General features: G+C 44.2%; 1 protein-coding gene across 1 annotated transcript in view; it reads left to right on the forward strand.

Annotated features, from left to right (window-relative positions):
• Window positions 1-10,790: 10,790 nt before the first annotated feature.
• LOC141082912 (uncharacterized) overlaps window positions 10,791-21,359 on the forward strand; it is a 784,035-nt gene continuing 773,466 nt past the window's right edge. The window contains exons 1-2 of the mRNA XM_073566962.1: window positions 10,791-10,860; window positions 16,866-16,916. Coding sequence (XP_073423063.1) covers window positions 16,892-16,916 — 25 coding nt within the window. The 5' untranslated portion in view covers window positions 10,791-10,860; window positions 16,866-16,891. The remainder of the gene's footprint in view (window positions 10,861-16,865; window positions 16,917-21,359) is intronic.

Genomic DNA, 21,359 nt, shown 5'->3' on the forward strand with positions numbered 1-21,359 from the left:
TCCTAATTCAGGTATGCATGGTCCCCTCATCCCCAATCCTGATATGCATGGTCCCCTCACCCCCTATCCTGATATGCATGGTCCCCTCACCCCAAATCCTGGTATGCATGGTCCCCTCACCCTCAATCCTGATATGCATAGTCCCCTCACCCCCCTATCCTAATATGCATGGTCCTCTCGCCCCCCTATCCTGGTATGCATGACCCTCTCACCTCCCGATCTTGGTATGCATGGTCCTCTCACCCCCCTTTCCTGGTATGCATGGTCCTCTCACCCCCCTATCCTGGTATGCAAGCTACCCCTCACCCCCCTATCCTGATTTGCTTGGTCGCCTCACCCCTTATCCTGGTATGCATGCTACCTCTCACCCCCCTATCCTGATATGTATGGTCCCCCTCACCCCTATTAAACTGCACACATACAAAAAAGAACAAACAAACATTTATACTCACCTTTCTACCCTGTGCTCCAGCACTGTCCCGTTCTGCTGGAGGCCGGGGGAGAAGCGCCAGAGTATGTGCATGCCCATACCGCGCTGTCCAGCGCCATATTGCTAAAGACACACTGCAAATGTGTCTTCAGTAAAATGGCGCGGGATAGCGCTATGCGCATGCGCGATTCCGACACTACACTCCTGCCCCGGTCTCCGGCGAGAAGAGCCGTGGCAACGCTCCTCCCAGTCAGGTAAGTATAGCGCCGGAGATCATGGAATGGCAATCTCCGGCGCCATCCACACTCCTCTTACCAGTAACCGCTGGATGCTTTATTCTGTCTGGAGCCAGACTGTGCAGGCGAGTCGCGCTTGCGCATTCTATAAAGGCTTCAGACAGAGTGACGCTCTTAGCGTTATATTATAGATATATATATATGTCAGTGAGACATACACATATATATATATATATTTCATACAGAGGTAGATAGCAGAATAGCCGATAATTCAATTGTCAGCTTCTGTAAAATCATTACAGAACCCGACAGGATATGAGACATGGTTTACATACAGTAAACCATTGCATATCCGTTATTTTTTATATGTCCCTCGATAATAATGTTATTAGTGTATGTGTGTAAAATTTTGGAGCTGTAGGTGTAGAGAGAGAAAGAGAGGAAAGAAAGAGAGGAGAGAAAGAAAGAGGGTAAAGAAAGCGAACAGAGAGAGAGAAAGAAAGAACAGAGAGAGAGAAAGGAAGAACAGAGAGAGAGAAAGAAAGAAAGATTAGAGAGAGAAAGAAAGAGGGGAAAGAAAGAAAGAACAGAGAGAGAGTGAAAGGAAGAGAGGAAAGAAAGAAACAAGAGAGAGAGAAAGATAGAACAGAGAGCGAGAAAGAAAAGAAAGATTAGAGAGAGAAAGAAAGAACAGAGAGAGAAAGAAAGAAAGAACAAGAGAGAGAGAAATAAACAGAGAGAAAAAAAAAGAAAGATTCTATAAAGATATTATAGCAGCCCGACTCCCATTGTAATGCCCACCTGAGCCTCCCGGTGCAGGACATATCATGATCCGCTCACATGGCCAACATCCTCAAGTCCAAGGTGATCCGCTGTCCACGCTGGAGGAGGAGGACACGGTGATGGATCTGAAGCATTCCCTGAAGTGCCTCCATTGTTCCGCCACAATCTCCTCCTGAAATTACTCCCTTTGTGGTCAGCTTCTAGCACGTCACTTCCGGTGGAACGTCACATGTGAATTTTAAAGTGCTCCTCGGGGCTCCGCCGTGTACTCCTGTGTCTGTGGGAAAAGTAAGCTCCCGGCCGGGGCAGTAGGGCAGACTCTCTCAAAACTGGGACTGTCCTGCTGGATCCGGGATGGTTGAGAGGTATGAATGCTCCCCACCATAAACCTTGTACACGCATGGCTCCGCACACCTCATACACACACAGTTCTGCTCTCTATGCCTCGTACACACACGGCTCCGCTCCATACACCTAGCACACACATGGCTTCACTCCGTAAACCTTGTACACATGTGGCTCTGCTCCGTACACCTTGTGCACACGCGGCCATGCTCTGTACACCTTGTACACACATGGCTCCACTCCGTAAACCTTGTACACATATGGCTTTGCTCCACACACCTCGTACACATGCGGTTCCACTCTGTACACCTCGTACACACGCGGCTCTGCTCCATACACACGCGGCTCCACTCCATACACTCCGTACACACATGGCTTTGCTCAGCTCCGTACACTTTGTACACACAGGGCTCCGTTTCGTATGTCCCGTACACACGCGGCTCTGCTCCGTACACCCCATACACATGGCTCCGCTCCGTACACCTCGTACACACACGGCTCCGCTCCATACACATGTGGCTCCATTCTGTACACACACACTGCTCAGCTCCGTACACTTTATACACACAGTGCTTCATTCTGTACACCATACACACACGGCTCCGCTCCGTACATCTCGTACACACACGGCTCCGCTCCGCACACCTCGTACACACACGGCTTTGCTCCATACACCTCGTACACACACGGCTACGGTCTATACACTTCGTACACACACGGCTCTGCTCTGTACACCTCGCTCGTACACTCACGACTCTGCTCGTACACACATGGTTCTGCTCTGTACACCTCCCTCGTACACACACATCTCCGCTCTGTACACCTCGCTCGTACACACACGGCTCCGCTCCGTACACCTCGTACACACACGCCTCCGCTCGGTACACACACAGCTCCGCTCCGTACACCTCCTACACACACGGCTCAGCTCCGTACACCTCGTACACACATGGCTTTGCTCCGTACACCTTGTACACACATGGCTCCACTCCATACACTTTGTACACTCACGGCTCCGCTCTGTACACTTCACACACACACGGCTCCGCTCCGTACACCTCGCTCGTACACACATGACTCCGCTCCGTACACCTCGCTCGTACACACACGGCTCTGCTCCGTACACCTAGTACACACATGGCTCCGCTCCGTACACCTCGTACACACACGGCTCCGCTCCGTACACCTTGTACACACACAGCTCTGCTACATGCACCCTGTAAACCTATCCTGACCCCACACATAAACGTCCCCTCATCCAGCACTATGACAACCAGCACACTGAGGCCCCTGATCATGTGACCCCTGACTCCTCCCCTCCTGTGACTTCATCACAGGTCCTGTGCACACAGAAGAGAGAACAAAGCAGAACAGGGAGGGAGATGATCGATTCTCCTTGCTCTGCCGCAGATACAATTTCAGTGGGTGGGCCCCTTCAGAGCGAGGGGCCGGGGGCCACCGCTCACCCTGCCCACCTGGTAGCTACGCTACTGGTGAGAATACTTGGCAAAGTGCCAGAGGGGGAAGAAGAAGTAGATAGGGTTGTGGGATGGATGGTGTTTGGTGAGGCCCTCTAGTCCACATTTTAGCGCAGTGAGATTCCCAGACCAAGATATATTGATCGTGCATGTGCCGATTCATGCATGTAGTTGTCAAATTATTGCAATTTTTGCCTCTATTGAGGTTTGTTTGCAAATTTGAAGATAACGTGTTGGTTTATCAATTGTGGTCTCAAAAAATGCTCAGGCTAGGCAACCCTTGCCGCGCCTGTGAACTGCACACTTGTAACCGGTGCTGACCACAGCCAGAGTTGGGGCTGAGGATGCAGTGCTTGTTGTGGTTGCATCACTTCATGTCTCTGTGGGAAGCTGCAATGTAACCTTCTAATCTTCCTCCTCCAACTCCTCTTCTGAGCTTCTCAGCTGCGTATGTGGCGCCCCTGAGGCTCAGTCGCCACAGAGGTACTGCACCTCCTCCTGAGGTGTGGTGCCCCACCATCAAGGTAAGGTGGAGACACCTGGCCACACTCCAACACCTGCACCCCACACCACAAAGTAGTGTAGCAAAGCACCTTCGGCGGCTCCCTGCCTGGAGTATAGCAAAGCACCCATTGGTGGCTCCCTGCTTGGAACACGAAATGTGCTGGGAGGTGGGTGGAGTTTAGTTTGCACCAAAAAGAGCGAGAAGAGTTGAGTTAGTCAGTCAGTCTTCCACTCAGTCAGTGAATGAGGATGTAGAAGGACAGAGTGTGAGACAGAGAAGATCCCCGGGAGAGGGATGGAGGAAGGAAGTGCTGCAGCAGGCCACTGTGATCTGGGTCTGCTGGCACAGGAAAGAGACAGAGAAAGGAAGCTTGATTCTGCATTGGGAAGAAGGATTAGTACGGAACGTAAGGAGAATAAGAGAACAAGGACCAGGGTAAGAGGAGTTCTAAGTTCATCTTGCCAGGAAGTTGGCTGAGCTCTGGACCCGGAGGGCTCTGTCCTGGGCCCTGTATTGTTCAACAGTTTTATCAACGATTTAGATGAAGGAATTGAGGGTAAACTGATTAAATTTGCTAATGACACAAAGCTAGGAGGGATAGCTAATACTAGAGAAGAGAGAGAGAGGATTCAAAAAGATATAAATAAACTGCAGAAGTGGGCAGCAACTAACAGAATGGTTTTTAACAGGGAAAAATGCAAAGTACTACATCTGGGCAATAAAAATGAAAAAAGCATATACAGAATGGGAGGAATAGGGCTAAGCAACAGCACATGTGAAAAAGACTTGGGTATACTAATAGATCACAGACTGAATATGAGTCAACAGTGTGATGCAGCAGCAAAAAAGGCAAATGCAATTCTAGGATGTATTAGCAGAAGCATACAGTCTAGATCACGTGAAGTCATTATTTCCCTCTACTCCTCTTTGGTCAGACCTCATCTGGAATATTGTGTCCAGTTTTGGGCACCACATTTTAAAAAAGACATCAACAAACTGGAGCAAGTTCAGAAAAGAGCGACCAGAATGGTGACCGATCTGCAAGCCCTGTCTTATGAGGAAAGGTTGCAGGATTTTGGAATGTTTAGTTTGCAAAAGAGAAGACTGAGAGGAGACTTAATAGCTGTCTACAAATATCTAAAGGGCTGTCACATTGTAGAAGGATCAACTTTATTCTCATTTGCACAAGGAAAGACTAGAAGCAATGGGATGAAACTGATTGGGAGGAGACACAGATTAGATATTAGAAAAAACTTTTTGACAGTTAGAGTGATCAATGAGTGGAACAAGCTGCCACAAGAAGTGGTGAGTTCTCCTTCAATGGAAGTCTTCAAACAGAGGCTGGACAGACATCTGACTGGGATGATTTAGCGAATCCTGCTTTGAGCAGGGAGTTGGACCAGATGGCCCAGGAGGTCCCTTCCAACTTTACAATTCTATGATTCTATGATTCTACATCTCTATTGCCGAACACCACAGGTGGCGTCACGAATCACTTATAAACTTTCACCACCATAAGGCACACTGAAACATTCTCCTTTTACAATGGGCGCCCAGGGCCACGGGCCGGGTCCCAGCTACCGTGACATCTCCCGATAAAGTTCATCGGGCCCGGTACCGAGTACCCCACAGTCTTGGGTGTGAGGGCGTCCCACTTACCTCTTGGTTCACACCAAGTGAAATCTACAACCTCTTGGCCATTCTCTCTGTTCTCACACTCTTCATCCTGAAAATCACCCTCCTCGTCTTCCTATCCTGACACCACAGTACAGTCCACATGCTCCTCTGGTATCTGAGTCTAATGAGGATCACCTCCACCAGTGGTGGTTAACGCCTGGTGTCGAGAGTCTGGATTCTGCTTGGACCCTACTTTATCCGGCCACAGATAAAACATGAATAAATTATGGGAATTCATGCAGATGCTTTCCTGCTCTGGATTCAATGATTTTTTGGAGCATAACTCTGATGCCCATGTAATACAATGTGTGAACATCTCTGCAGAATGGTCTATCTGTGGTTCCCCACAGTCACTTGGGCATTTGGAAATTTTTGACGTGGGGGGGAAAGGGTGATTGGGGTGCCATCTCTGAGGATTGTACTATTTTTTATGTTATGGTGGAGGAAGAGGAGGAGAGGCTATATGATGCAGCACTTGCCACCCACTGGAGCACATGCTCTTTATGAGCCTCATCTACAAGGTGTACCAAAGTGCGGCTGTTAAAGAAAGAGAGTCAAGTTGAGCTTTCATTAACATTTACACCTAATCCAGTTACACGTCAAACACCAATCCTTTTCCCCCTTCCGCCAAGACCTTGCTTTTTCTCACTCGTGTTCTATGTAGCCTTCTCCTCTTGTAACCTGCTGTTCCACAACCTTAGGCCCACAGCTATCAGTCACCTATCACTAAATGAACAATCACTGCTAATTTTCTTAGATAGTGTGCCTGAACAACACTCTTAAACCTAACAATTTTTAAGTGGCGTTCTGGCCTTCTGATTTGTTATTGAAACACAGTTTTATCACAAAAGATTTGGAGTAGCTAATTAGGCCTTGTGACTCCACTCCATTATTAGGCCTAACAATTTCTAAGCAGAAATCTGGCCTTTTGATTTGCCACTGAAACACAGTTTTATCACAAACAACTTGGATTAGTTAATTGGACCTCCTCGCTGCACTCCAATATTAGGCCTAACTATTTTTAAGTGGAAATCTGGCTTTCTGATTTTTCACCGAAACACTGTTTTGTCACAAACAATTTGGAGTAGCAAATGGGGCCTCCGGAGACTGTCACACAGTTTTTCCACAGCATCTAGTTGGATGCTGGAAGATTAATTTCACACAGGACAGGATTTTATCCAGCTAACTGACAAGTTCACTATCAGGAGCGGCTTCTCTGTACTGTGACACTGAGCAAATGGCGCCAGCAAAACAAGATGTCCACTTTTTTATATGGCCAGGGAGATGTGACTTCGGCAGCTAATCACAGAAGACCTTGTGTCATGACGTTGTGGATGGTTTCTGCACCTTGATTGGCTACCGGAATCTACACGCATTAAGTTAAGGGAAAAAAAAAAGAGCGCCATTCCTCTAACCTCTCCACATGCTCTTCTAACCTCTCCACACCCCCTCCCTTCATCAAAATACGTCACCCCGTCCCCCTGCCGCTCATCCTACAGCACCACTATCCTAGCCAAATTAATATCAAAAAGCATTAGTGGAAACACAATGATTTACCAAACTGTGACCACATTTTGCAGACTTTGAGTAAAATTGCTTGTGAAACCGAACACAAATTCGAATGTGCTTTGTTCGTGCCGAATTTTAATTTGGCAAATATTTTCTGAACAAGTTTCGCTCATCTCTAGTAAGGAGGTGAAAGCTGGACCAGTAAGGTAGATCTGTGTGTTACCATATAGAGTATAATGCAGTCCTGTAAAGTATAATGCAGCACCATAGCGTACACTCAGTACAATGAAGACACCATAAAGTATAATGCAGTCCCAAAAAGTATAATGCAGAACCATAGAGTACACTGAGTACAATGAAGCCCCCATAGAGTATAATGCAGCCCCCATAGAGAATAATTTAGCCCCAGTAGAGAACAATGCAGCACACATAGAGCATAATGCATACCGAGAGAGTATAATGCAGCCTCATATAGTATAAGGCAGCACCCATAGAGTATAATGTAGCCCCCATAGAGTATAATGCAGCCTCAGATAGTATAATGCAGACCCCATAGAGTATATTGCAGTCCCATTAGATTATAATGCAGCCTCTATAACGTATAATGCAGCCTACATATGATATAATGCAGCCCTATATAATATATTGCAGCCCCAATGTGACATAATACAGCCCCACAAAGTATAATGCAGCCCCATGGAGTATAATGCAGGCCCCTAAGAGTATATTGCAGCCCCCCATAGATTATAATGCAGCCTCATAGAGTATAATGCAGCCCCATATAGTATAATGCAGCCCACAGAGTATAATGCATCCCCTATAGCATATAATGCAGCCCCATATATTATTATGCAGCCACAATATAGTATAATACAGCCCCACATAGTATAATGCAGCTCCATAGAGTATAATGCAGCCCCCATATGGTGTAATGCAACCCTACAGGGCATAAGGCAGTCCCAAAAGAGTATACTGCAGCCCCATAGTGTTAGGGCCATGCGTACCCAGGTCACCAATACTCACTTCCTCGCTCCTGCATCCTAGTGTGCTGCTGGACGGGGTTCGCTGCGGACGTCTCCTGCACTGTCGGCATCGTGGTCTGCGGTTCAGATCTCATGCATGCGCACTAGGACACGGGCACGTGCCGCCTGCTTCTTTAAGCTCTGCAGTGCCATGACCCGGAAGCACCCCCTGACCAATGGAGCTTCACTAACAGGTATATCATGCCGCGCTCCCTTAGTGGAGGTGCCTGATTATTGTGTTACATTTTGTGCCAGTACTTAGGCCCTAGACAACTGGTTCCCAGTGTCTTTGTCTGTCTTGTGGCTACTCGCCCTACAGAGTTTCGATCCCTTTTTGCCCTTTGCTCTTACACAATCCCTCCTGGTTATCCCTACTGGTACTGTCCTTCCCATCCATCCCTGGTGGTCCCCTGTCTCCACAGTTTCCTAGGCCTCCATCTCAATCCTATCCCTGTCTGTCTGTGTTTCTTGGTGATACCTTCATCCCATCTCCTTGGTACTCCCGTTTCTGTATAATTTTTGCTCCTTTTTTGACCTTTTACTTCCCTACGAGCCGCCCTCTTGGTACCGGCTGTCGCAGTACTCTTGCCCCCTGGACCTGCCCCTAACGATCCCTGTATAGGGGTTGGATCCATCTGGTTAGCTCGTCCAATGTGGGTGTGGTACCCTGACCCAGAGGGTCCACTCTAGGAAGCTCGCCGAATCCAGGCATTACACATAGATTACATAGAGTATAATGCAGCCCCCATAGAGTATAATGCTGCCCCCATCAAGTATAATGTGGCCACCATCAAGTATATAGAGTATAAATGCAGCCCCAATATGGTATAATGTAGCCCCATATTGTATAATGCAATCCCCCATAGAGTATAATGCAGCCCTATAGAGTTGAATTTAGCCTCAAATAGTATAATGATTACCCCATATTCTATGTTTCCATTCATACAATGAAAATCTTCAAACAGAGGCTGGACAGACATCTGTCTGAGATGGTTTAGTGAATCCTGCATTGAGTAGGGGGTTGGACACAATGACCCTGGAGGTCCCTTCCTACTCTATCATTCTATGATTCTATGATATTCCTCCAGTATTATGGCCACTATGTACTCAAATAAATACAATACTTAGTTCTCCTCATTCTGCTGCTCCGGTGTCTGTAGCGTGTCTTCTCAGCAGCTCCACTGCTCGGCAAAGCATTGCACGTGATGAAGTGACGTCATCATGTCTGCTGTGTCAGACGTACAGGGGGAATGATGAGAGAGGGAGCATCACCTGATGATCTCTCTTACATCATTGATTTCAGCTATATCGGTATCTATGATGCTGATACACTTGAATGCACATTACAGAGGGATGCAGAGCCGGCGCTGGCGCCAGGCCCCCCTGATTCACGGGCTGCATGAGCTGGGGGCCCCTGGAGGAGTGGGGGCATTAGGCAAATGCCTAGTTTGCATGCCCTTAATGCCAGCCCTGGAAAGCTTCCAATTAGTTTTGGGGATAGGGTTGGAAAATACGGTATCAGGTTTACTAGTCCTTTAGTGATAATCTCCTGCTGATAAAACTGTAATTTGTAAAAAAAAAAATAAAAAAAAAATACAGTAAGCAGCTCAGTAAGTGATACATCCCTAGATTCGGGGTATCTGCCTCTACATCATACTGCTCTCAGATTAAGTGTCAAAAACCTAGTGACAGATTCCCTTTAAGTAGAGATGGAGAGAAATTTACCTTGACTCAGATAACAAGGGCTGAGAGATTAGTATCATTCACAAGTTTATGTATCGTTAACCTTCTGTGACAAGTTATCAAGAATGTATGTGGAAATCTCACCCTTCGCTAATTTTGTACTCTGTACAACATTGTGGTATGTGTAGCAGTAAGTAACAATAATAACAATGAAGCATTTGTTAACTGGGCTTATTTTAAAGGGAGTCTGTCACCACTTTTTTGGGCTACCAGGTAAAAATATCATTCAATTTAGTGTCACCTTTGCATTACACAAGTACTTTTGATACCCCTTGACTCCCCACGTATGATCCATAAATATCTTTTTTATTCCTCCCACGCTGTATGTTAATATGGTCGGTCCGGTCCGATTGGTGTGGCTTCTTTTCCGACTCTTCCCCCCATCCTCACTTGCTCTACGCATTCCTTTCGTTGAATTTCTGCGATTGTGTAGATTTTTTTGTGTGTGCGCATTCAGATGGCATCTCACGCATGTGCAGTATGCTTTGCACAACTGTGGACAAAGCCGAAAAACATTATCGTGTATGCGCCAGCATACGCGATTAAGTTCTATGGCCTGGAAGAAAGCCATGGCGTATGCCGGCGCATGCGCAGTAATGATTTTATGCTTTGCCCACAGTTGGGCAAAGCATACTGCGCTTGCGCGAGAGGCCATTTGAATGCGCATGTGCAATAAAACTCTACACTATCGCAGACATTCACTGAAAAGAATGCGTAGAGCAAGAGAGGAGGGGGGTGGAAAGCCGGAAAATAAGCCATGCCCATCGGACCGGACCGACCATATTAACATACAGCGTGAGAGGAATAAAAAAGGTATTTATGGATCATACGTGGTGAGTCAAGGGGTATCAAAAGTACTTGTGTAATGCATAGGTGACACTAAATTGTATGGTATTTTTTACCTGGTAGACCAAAAAAGTGGTGACAGACTCCCTTTAAGGAAAACTGACGGTGTTTTCAGTTAAATGAGCACATTTCTATCTGTCACCGCCCCGCACTCTTGGATAAATCCTTTTTATTATGAGAGTAAAGGTTGAGGGTTTTATGTGAGTCTCTTTTCCTTATAGATCTTTTGTACCTGCGTCTGGACTTTGCCTCCTGAGACAGAAGACGACCGAGTGCTGGGAAACTGGTGAGTTTTTGTATCATTATAATCTTATTACAAAGCCCACTTTTTACTATATTTTCCAGTATATCAGTCATTTCCTATGATTCCTACGGCTCTTAACTTTGACAATAATTTTTCTTTGCACTTTTTTTAAGGTGTGTTTTTTTCCCGAGTTGTTCTTTGCCTTTTTTTTTTACTCCTTTTCTTCAGGTGTTGGCTATGACTATATGGAAATATGTAACTCACTGCAGTTTATCAATTTGGTGCCAGTATTTCTTAACCTTTGTTGCATTTATTTTTGCTACATACTATAGATGTTTCCCCACATGATTTTCTATAGTACTATGAAAAAAACATAAACAACTGGGAAAAAAAATGCAAAATAAGAGTAAAGGTATGGCACGGAAATATTTGTAATAATTATGTAATTGTTTTTTGTTTTGTTTTTTTGCAAGCGAAAAAGAGAAAAATGCTGCAAAAACATTATATAAGGTTATGGGCACATGGAGTCTTTGTCAAGCAGATTTGGAATCCCCCTGAAAAGGCGTCCCATAAAATAAACATAATTCAGAGCACTGTAAGGTCAACATATGTGTACACATGTGCTTGTGTAACTTCTTTTAACCACTTCAAGGTTCGGAAACACTAAAGCAACGGTTGAAAGAATCCACTTGATCGATCTTCCGGCAGCTTAACAAACTACACGGAAAGCTGCCAGAATTATGGTGAAACCATTTCAGGAAAACAACTGCTAGCATTTTCCTGAAGTGGCTTCAAATAGGAAAACTCGGCCATTTTACTTTGTAAAGTGGACATTGTCACTTGTGTGTGACTGCTTCTCTCTTTTGCCCACCCAAAGATCAGGTCTACATTGAAATTAAAAAAAATAATAATTGCAATATGCACTGGCCTGGTTTACAGACCAAGCTAGTGCATGTAAAAAGCAGGCAGAGAGGGTCATGTCTGCAATTTATGGATGTGACTGGTCTAATCACTTAGCGTGGGGGAAATAAGTATTTGATCCCTTGCTGATTTTGTAAGTTTGCCCACTGACAAAGACATGAACAGTCTATAATTTTAAGGGTTGGTTAAATTTAACATTGAGAGGTAGAATATGAAATATAAAATCCAGAAAATCACATTATATAAATTTTATAAATGTATTTGCATTTTGCAGTAAGAAGTAAGTATTTGATGCCCTAGAAACCATTAAGGCTGTGTGCACATGCTGCGGATTGTCCTGCAGATTTTTCCGCACGGGTTTGTCAAAAACCGCAGGTAAATCCGTAGGTCAAAAGACCTGCGGTTTATCTGCAGATTTTCTGTGGTTTAGCCTGCGGGTTTCCCCTGCGGTTTGGCACCTGCCATGGAGCAGGTGCCAAACCGCAGCGGAATCCGCACAAAGAATTAACATGCTGCGGTTTTGAAACCGCAGTAAATCCACGCGGAAAATTCCGCACAGTGTGCACAGCGGATTTCTGTTTCCATAGGTTATAATGGTACTGTCCACCGCTGCGGATCGGCAGGACCAAAACCGCTGCGAATCCGCAGTGGAATCCGCAGCGTATGCACACACCCTTAGAGTTCTGGCTCCTACAGGCCAGTTAGACGCTCCTAGTCAACTCGTTATCTGCATTAAAGACAGCTGTCTTACATAATCACCTTTATAAAAAGAGCTTTCTAAGGATGTCAGAGACAAGATCATAGACCTGCACAAAGCTGGAATGGGCTACAAAACCATAAGTAAGAAGTGGGTGAGAAGGAGACAACTATTGGTGTAATAGTAAGAAAATGGAAGAAATACAAGATGACTGTCAATCGACATCTATCTGGGGCACCATGCAAAATCTCACCTGGATTTTGATCATGATGAAGGTGAGAGATCAGCCTAAAACTACATGAGAGGAACTTGTTATTGATCTCAAGGCAGCTGGGACCACAGTCACCAAGAAAACCATTGGTAACACATTACGCCGTAAAGGTTTAACCCCTTAACGACCGCCGATACACCTCTTCATGGTGGCAATTAAAGGTACTTAAACCACAGCACTGCTTTTTAAAGGTGCTGAGGTTTAAGGTTATAGCGCCCCCCCATCGTTGGAATTTCTCTGGAGTCTCGACTGCCGGGAGTAGCCGAGACCCCAGAGAACATGATTTGGGTCCGTTTTTACCAACCCTGGTGTTGCGATCGCTCTTATTAATGGTATAATGGCGTCCGCAAAAAAAAGTCCGATTTTGCTTTTAATTTCTCTATCCACTGATGTTATCGCACATCAGAGGAGAGAGAAATAGGGTCCCCCAGTCCCCTGATCACCCCCCAGGACCTCTCTTGTCCCTGCAAGCCCCCCTAAAGTCCCCCGGGCCGCTGGCTTCTTCTTTCGGGATCACTTGTGGGGGTTTCTATTGTTTAGGCACATCAGGGGCTCTGCAAACACAACTTGATGCCCGCAGACCATTCCATCAAAGTCTGCATTCCAAAATGTCACTACTTCCCTTCCGAGCCCGACGTGTGCCCAAACAGTAGTTTTCTCCCACATATGGGGTATCGGCGTACTCAGGACAAACTGGACAACAACTTTTGTGGTCCAATTTCTCCTGTTACCCTTGTGAAAATAAGAAATTTGGGGCTAAAAAAAATCACTTTTATTGGAAAAAAAATATTTTTTATTTTCACGGCTCTGCGGTGTGAACTTTAGTGAAACACATCTATATAAGTTCCTTGGGGAGTCTAGTTTCCAAAATGGGGTCACTTGTGGGGACTTTCTACTGTTTAGGCACATCAGGGGCTCTGCATATGCAACATGATGCCCACAGACCATTCTATCAAAGTCTGCCTTCCAAAACGGCGCTCCTTCCCTTCCGAGCTCTGCCATGCGCCCAAACAGTGGTTCCCCCAACACATGGGGTATCAGGACAAATTGCACAACAACTTTTGGGTTACTATTTCTCTGGATACCCTTGGAAAAATAAAACAATGGGGGCTGAAAGATCATTTTTGTGGAAAAAATATGATTTTTTATTTTCACGGCTCTACGTTATAAACTTCTGTGAAACAATTGGGGGTTCAAAGTGCTCACCACACATCTAGATAAGTTCCTTGGGTTGTCTAGTTTCCAAAATGGTGTCACTTGTGGGGGTTTCCACTGTTTTCCACTGTTTAGGCACATCAAGGGGTCTCCAAACGCAACATGGCGTCCGATCTTATTCCCATCCAATTCTGCATTGAAAAAGTCGAACGATACTCCTTCCCATCTGAGCTCTGCTGTGCGTCCAAAGAGTGGTTTACCACCACATATGGGGAATCAGCGTATTCAGGAGAAATTGCACAACAAATTTTGTGGTTCATTTTCCCTTTTTACATTTGTGAAAATAAAAAAAAACTGATTCTGAATTAAAATGTTTGTGAAAAAAGTTAAATGTTCATTTTTTTCCTTCCACATTGCTTCAGTTCCTGAGAAGCACGTAAAGGGTTAATTAACTTCTTGAGTGTGGTTTTGAGCACCTTGAGGGGTGCAGTTTTTAGAATGGTATTACTCTCAGATTTTTTCTGTCATGTACACCCCCTCAAAGTGACTTCCAATGTGAGTAGGTCCCTAAAAAAATGGTTTTGTAAATTTTGTTGTAAAAATGAGAAATCGTTGGTCAACTTTTAAGCCTTATAACTTCCTAACAAAAAAAACTGTTTCCAAAATTGTGCTGATGTAAAGTAGTCATGTGGGAAATGTTATTTATTAACTATTTTGTGTGGCATATCCCTCCAATTTAAGGGGATACAAATTAAAAGTTTGAAAATTGTGAAATTTTAAAAATTTTCACCATATTTCCATTTTTTTTCATAAATAAACGCAAGTCAAATCAAATAAATTTTACCACTAATATGAAGTACAATATGTTACGGGAAAAAAAAATCTCAGAATCAGCGGAATCCGTTAAAGCGTTCCAGAGTTATAACCTCATAAAATGACAGTGGTCAGTATTGTAAAAATTGGCCTGGTCATTAAGCTGCAAATTGGCTCTGTAACTAAGGGGTTAAAATCCTGCAGTGTCCACAAAGTCCCCCTGCTCAAGAAGGCACATGTGCAGGCCCATCTGAAGTTTGCCAATGAACACCAGGATAATTCTGAGTGATTGGAAGATGGTGCTGTGGTCAGATGAGAAAAAAATTGAGCTCTTTGCAATTAATTCAACTCGCCGTGTTTGGAGGAAGAGAAATGCTGCCTATGACCCAAAGAACAACATCCCCACTGTCAAGCATGGAGGTGGAAACATTGTTTTGGGGGTGTTTCTCTGCTAATGGCACAGGACTACTTCCCACATCAATGTGAGAATGGATGGAGCCATGTACTGTAAAATCCTGAGTGACAACCTCCTTCTCTCCACCAGGAAATTAAAAATGGGTCGTGGCTGGGTCTTCCAGCAAGACAATGACCCAAAACATACAGTCAACAAAGGAGTGGCTCAAAAAGAATCACATTAAGGTCATGGAGTGGCCTAGCCAGTCTTCAAACCTTAATACCATAGAAAACAAATGGAGGGAGTAGAAGCTCCAAGTTGCTAAGCGACTGCCTCATAATCTTAATGATATAGAAATGAACTGCAAAGAGTAGTGGACCAAAATTCCTCCTGACATATGCGCAAACCTCATCATCAACAACAAAAAAACTTCTGACTGCTGTTCTTGCCAACAAGGGTTTTGCCACCAAGTATTAAGTCTTGTTTGCCAGAGGGATCAAATACTTATTTCTTACTGCAAAATGCAAATAAATGTATATAATTTCTACATTGTGATTTTCTGGATTTTATTTTTGATATGTTATCTCTCAATGTTAAAATTAACCAACCCTTAAAATTATAGACTGTTCATGTCTTTGTCAGTGAGCAACCTTACAAATCAGCAAGGGATCAAATACTTGTTTTCCCCACTGTATGTGCTCATCTGAACTCAACTAATGTTGGCCAAGCCTGCAGATATTCACGGGGTTCAATTGAGAGTCTAATGTTTATGGGGGCCCCTGACAGATGATTGTCGAGGTGCTAAGGATCTCACATTTCCAATTTAGATTGCCAATGCTTTTATTCTCTTGAGATGCGCCTCCACCAGGGATGTCTTGCAGTAACTTTCTGATAGAGAACACAAAGTGATTGGCAGATCGAGTGCTCCTTTGCATGGAAGATAGCTGCAGGTCTAAAGGCCCCTTTACATTTAGCGATGCACCAGCGATCCCGACCACGATACGACCCGGTCAGGATCGCTGGTGCATCGCTAAATGATCGCTAGTGAGCTGCCAAACAGGCAGATCTCACAGCGATGCAGCAGCGATACAGCGGTCGTTACTTACCTTTCAGACGCGGTGATCCTGACATCCTCCGTCCGCGTCCACGCGTCGCTCGTCGGCGCCAGCAGGAAGCCCAGCAGGAAGCGCCCGACAAAAAATGGAGCTGCGCGATCAGAGACAGACAGCGGGGAGGTAAGTATCACACATAGCGATATCGCTAGCAATATCGCTGCTGCGTCACAAAATCGTTGACGCTTTATCTATATTGCTAGCGATATCGCTATGTGTAAAACCCCCTTAATGATTGGCCGAATCATCACTCAGCCGACAGCTATTTAACATATAGCTGTCAGTTATCTCTCCCAACTCCCACACACATGAGCCCTCATCTGGAGGTGACTTATCTCAGGCAGAACAAAAGGATCGGCAGCATGAACTCAAATAAGTTATTTCCTTCTCTCCCACTTGGGAGGTCCCGTAGATATTAAATTTAATATATGGGAAGAAATATTTTGTCTTTCCAAGTGATATTGCCCCATAATGGATTTCTTGCATTTTTGCTTAGCCATGTACATTTTGTATAAATATGTGCAGTAATACATGCAACAAGGAAATGTGCACCACACTCTGCATATAACCTGTAGATTTCATAATGGATTAGCTGCAGATTCAGGGCTGGTCACTTTTTGAGGAGTATTATATATATGTGAACATTTTTTTCTTCTAACTGTAATAACGCTTTTCATCTTGCAGATGTTACTTTATCCCCAGGTTCAGGAATGAGCAGTATAAGCCCCAGTGATGGTAAGGACGATTCTTCCTCCTTCTTTTTAGAACAACCAACAATCAGGATCAGCAAATGATCGTACAACTCGTGTACAATTCACAATCAAATGTCCTAATAAGTAACAGATCTGCTGACAAATGGTTTCTGTTAGATAAATACTATGATATGTTTGCTGGATGCTTTACTTTATAGCTTTTTGAGGTAGCATTGCAATGCAGGGGTCTGGATGCAACCTACAAATGCACGAGGCGGAAACAGTCAAGGATGATTATAATTCTTTTTATATACAGTGACATCAAGTAACGCTGAACAATTATTGTTAGTAACTAGGCAGATTAACATTCAGACTAAGATAACTATAGATGGGCAAACTTGAACAGCAAAGTTTGGTGTCCGTACTGAACACCTACTGTTCATGCACGAACATCAAGAGCAGGCACTGGCCATGGGAGTATTCATCAGCCGTCTCCTGTGCTACAATTAAATAAAAAAAAAAAAGCATAAGGTCTTCTTCTCTTTTTGATAACCAGCATGGCAAAACTGACAGCTGCAGGCTGCAACCCTGAGCTGTCAGCTTTATCATGGCTGGTTATCAAGAATAGAGATGTCCCACATTTTTTTTAAATTATTTAAATACAAATACCAAAGCTAAAGCAGACAGCTGAGGGCTGGTATTCTCAGGCTGGTTGGGAGCAATGGATATTGGGAACCTTCAGCCTAAAAATAGCAGCCTGCAGGTGCCACAGAAAAGGTACATTGATTACATGCGCCAATTTTGGCACTTTGCCTGACTCTTCCCACTTGCCCTGTTTTGGTTAATGCGGTGATCTCATTAAGATCACCTCTAGCACCATGAGAAAATTCTCATGATGCAACGCTGATCTCAGTGAGTTTACCACAGTTTACAGTGAGAAATTTCTTATGGTACCCAAACTGAATTTTTTTTTAACTGTTTGGCTGAAGCCAAACATCCACAGGTTCACCCATTACTAAAAATAACAATAAACTTGGAAAAGCACAGGATGTCTTTCATTGTCTAACGTTAATGTTCCATTCACAATGGTGGTATGCCTATTTGTCGGAGCCACCACGTAAATCCTCTTTCTGCACATCTTGCCCTAGTGAGGGTCACTGGGTTTTCCCACTAGGTCGCAAGTTTCTTTGATGTAATCTATAAAAGCCTGTTGAGTTTTCCACAAACCAACTGTCCCCCTCCCAACCTGAGACCCCAATCTCAGCAGACCCCGATACCACAGATATTGGCTGGGAATGAAAGCCCCGCTTACATGTGTTGTCCCTTGTCAGTTACAGACGGGCCTCGCCTATTACAGCTTTCTACACTGATGGAAGTCTCTTAGGATTGGAGCCTAGCAGACTAGGCCTCGGCTCTTGACAGGCAAAGTCTGGTCTCTTGAGCTTTCCTGGCATGGGGCACAGATCCTGGTCCTAACTAGTGCAGACAAAACGCAGAGCCCTGCTGAGTGAGATCCAGACCTTTTCATGCGATGAGCAACACTTTGATGGCATTGACTTTCCTCTAAGGCCTGTTATGCTGGCCTCAATGACCTCACTGGAGCGCGCCTGCTCCACTCTCTTCTCTGGTGCCAAATCAGCCCCTGGTTTGGCACACAGGGATTTTATATTGAGGAAGTCCTTTCTCTGAGGTTAAGCAGGCAACGTCGCTCCCACTGAAAATCATCCAGCACAATTTAGTTTTATTAGATTTCATCTGGCCAGCAGATGGCAATCTATCCTCATTAATGGCACATCCTGCAAGGGCTCTTCAGGAATATCATGGTTTCTAATTACAGCATATGGCTTAGAATGCATGTTTCTCGTGTCCTGTTTTCCACTTTTTCTTTTTTTTCCAAGGCACTATTATCCTACCGACAAAAAGAAAGTAACCCAGTATGCTATATTGGATGGAAAAAAAATTGTAGCACTGACAGCAGAATTTTTGTGACATGTACTTTTCTTAAATTGAATTAGTAAGTTTTATGCAAGAATAACTTTTTTTCTGTATTATATACATATATGATATGTGTATATGTTTTTATTGATTTTTTTTTTATTAACCTCCCCCTTTACAAACAATTCATAGCTCTAAAAAATTGTTTAGCAAGGCAGGTACAAGCACAAAATCTAACTTGCAGCATCATCCAGCTGTATTGTTGTGGTGCCTATGGTTGTTAAATTCTACTAGTAAAACAGTTCTGAACCTTAACTTTCTTTGTATTTTTATTTCATGTCTTATTTTTGTTATTCTTTTGTAGTATAACAGTATTTTTTTAATTATCCTCCCCAACTCCCTCCTTGAACAAAAAGGCAACCAAGTTACGTAACCCTAACAGCTTGGTGCATAGTGCCATAGCAGCCTGGTGTAGAGTGCCATAACAGCCTGGTGTAGAGTGCTCTAACAGCCTGGTGTAGAGTGCTCTAACAGCCTGGTGTAGAGTGCTCTAACAGCCTGGTGTAGAGTGCTCTAACAGCCTGGTGTAGAGTGCTCTAACAGCCTGGTGTAGAGTGCTCTAACAGCCTGGTGTAGAGTGCTCTAACAGCCTGATGTAGAGAGCCATAACAGCCTGGTGCAGAGTGATATAACAGCCTGGTGTAGATTGCCTTAACAGCTTGGTGCAGAGTGCCATAACAGCCTGGTGTAGAGTGCCATAACAGTTCGCGGTAGTCGTGGGCCTCATCTTCCAATCTTTTTCCAATTTTGCTGTAATTCTCTCCAAATGTCAGAGCAATGCATAATAAATAAATAATAAATAAGTATCATCTGATAGAAATGGTTTGAAATGAGCGAACCCGAACTACAAAGTTAGGGGTTTGCACTGGACACCTAGTGTCCAGTTCAACGTATTTCGCATTGGTGGGTACCATGTGAAATGAAGTGAAAAATGGTCTGAAATGTGAAAGAATATCATTATTTTTATTAGGTAACATTAAAATATGAAACAAGCTTAAAAACACAAGGGCAGTAAGCCTCCAAATGAATGGGATGCTCCACAACAGAAAACAACGTATATCTATTGTACTGTATATTGTTGGAGCAAGGTAAAATTCCTTGCGTAAATGCCTTTATATTCTTACCCCTTGGATTAATTATTTGGTGCACCTACCTGATAAACCCTTGGACCATGTACATTGGTAAATAGTTTGATGTTTTTTAATTTTTTTTTCCCCTCTCCTCCCAGGCCAGTATTAAAAAAATGCTTTTTGCAAATCTTGGTAGTAGCAAACAAATGCATATTATTGTATTTACCAAGTTGTCTTACCTGGCAGGCTGACCCAAGCATATTATTTATGGAGAATTTTTATACCATCACAACCCTCACGGTTTACCTAGAACTCAATTGCTCCTACAATATACAGTACAATAGATATATGTTTTCTGCACCAGACTTTAGCAAAGAATTTGTGGTCCAGACCGATGCTTCAGCGGTTGAGTTGAGAGCTGTGCTGTCACAGGAAATAAATGGAGAAGAGCATCCCATCCTGTACCTGAGCCGAAAACTCTCTGCTTGTGAGAAGTACTACACCATAGTTGAGAAAGAATGCTTGGCTATAAAGTGGGCCAAACACACTCTAAAGCACTACCTAGCTCGTAGTTTTAAATTACTGTGAGACCATGCTCCTTTGAGACGGTTGAGAGAGAAAAAGGTTAAGAACGCTAGGGTGACTAGGTAGCTTTCAAGACTTTTTTTCCACATAGAGCATAAGCCATGGAAGTTACATGTTAATGCAGATGCTCTCTCCCGAATTCCCTGCTTGGTGTCTGAAGGTGCCCAAACCCCCGGCTTTGGGCAGAGGTGGGGAATATGTGACAGTGTCACTGGCATAGTATGTGAAGGGAGATATGTGTCACTGCGCCTACAGTGGTCATTGCTGTAAAACCAGAGGGTTAGCTTTCCCTCCAGCACACTAAGTGCTGAGAGGGTTGATAGCAACGTATGTTTTGGGCTGGTTTTAATGGACCTTCATAGAGAGGGTGGGCAGAGGTCCACCATATCTCCACATGCAGAGTCCTGCCAGGACCTATGGGAGGTCAAGGTCATGTGACCATCACATGGTGTTAAATACCTGGCCATGTGAGTCAGTGTGGGGTTATGTATTGGGAGAGCAGGAACTCCTACATACCTTCCGGAGGAGCTAAAGACTGTGTGGGAAAACTGCAGCTGTACCATGCAGAGAAAGTACTCATAAGGACTGTGTTTTGTTTTACCGTTATGCCAGCAGGGCTCTGTTTATTTTTCTGAACCCCGCCATGGTTTATGCTAGCCACAATAAACCAGCAGGTGATTCTTTACCAGAACAGTTCCTGTGTCTACCTGAGGAAGCAGCCAAGAAAGTCAACCCCTCACAGGGGGTATTCTGCAAAACAGCCTTTTTTTTTTTCTTTTGATTATATTTTGATTTGGATAGGCCCCAAAAAATTGGGAATAACAAATAGAACTATC

This window comes from Dendrobates tinctorius, unplaced genomic scaffold (assembly GCF_039654945.1).
Source record: "Dendrobates tinctorius isolate UK_male_01 unplaced genomic scaffold, ASM3965494v1 ptg000019l, whole genome shotgun sequence".
Taxonomy (NCBI): domain Eukaryota; kingdom Metazoa; phylum Chordata; class Amphibia; order Anura; family Dendrobatidae; genus Dendrobates; species Dendrobates tinctorius.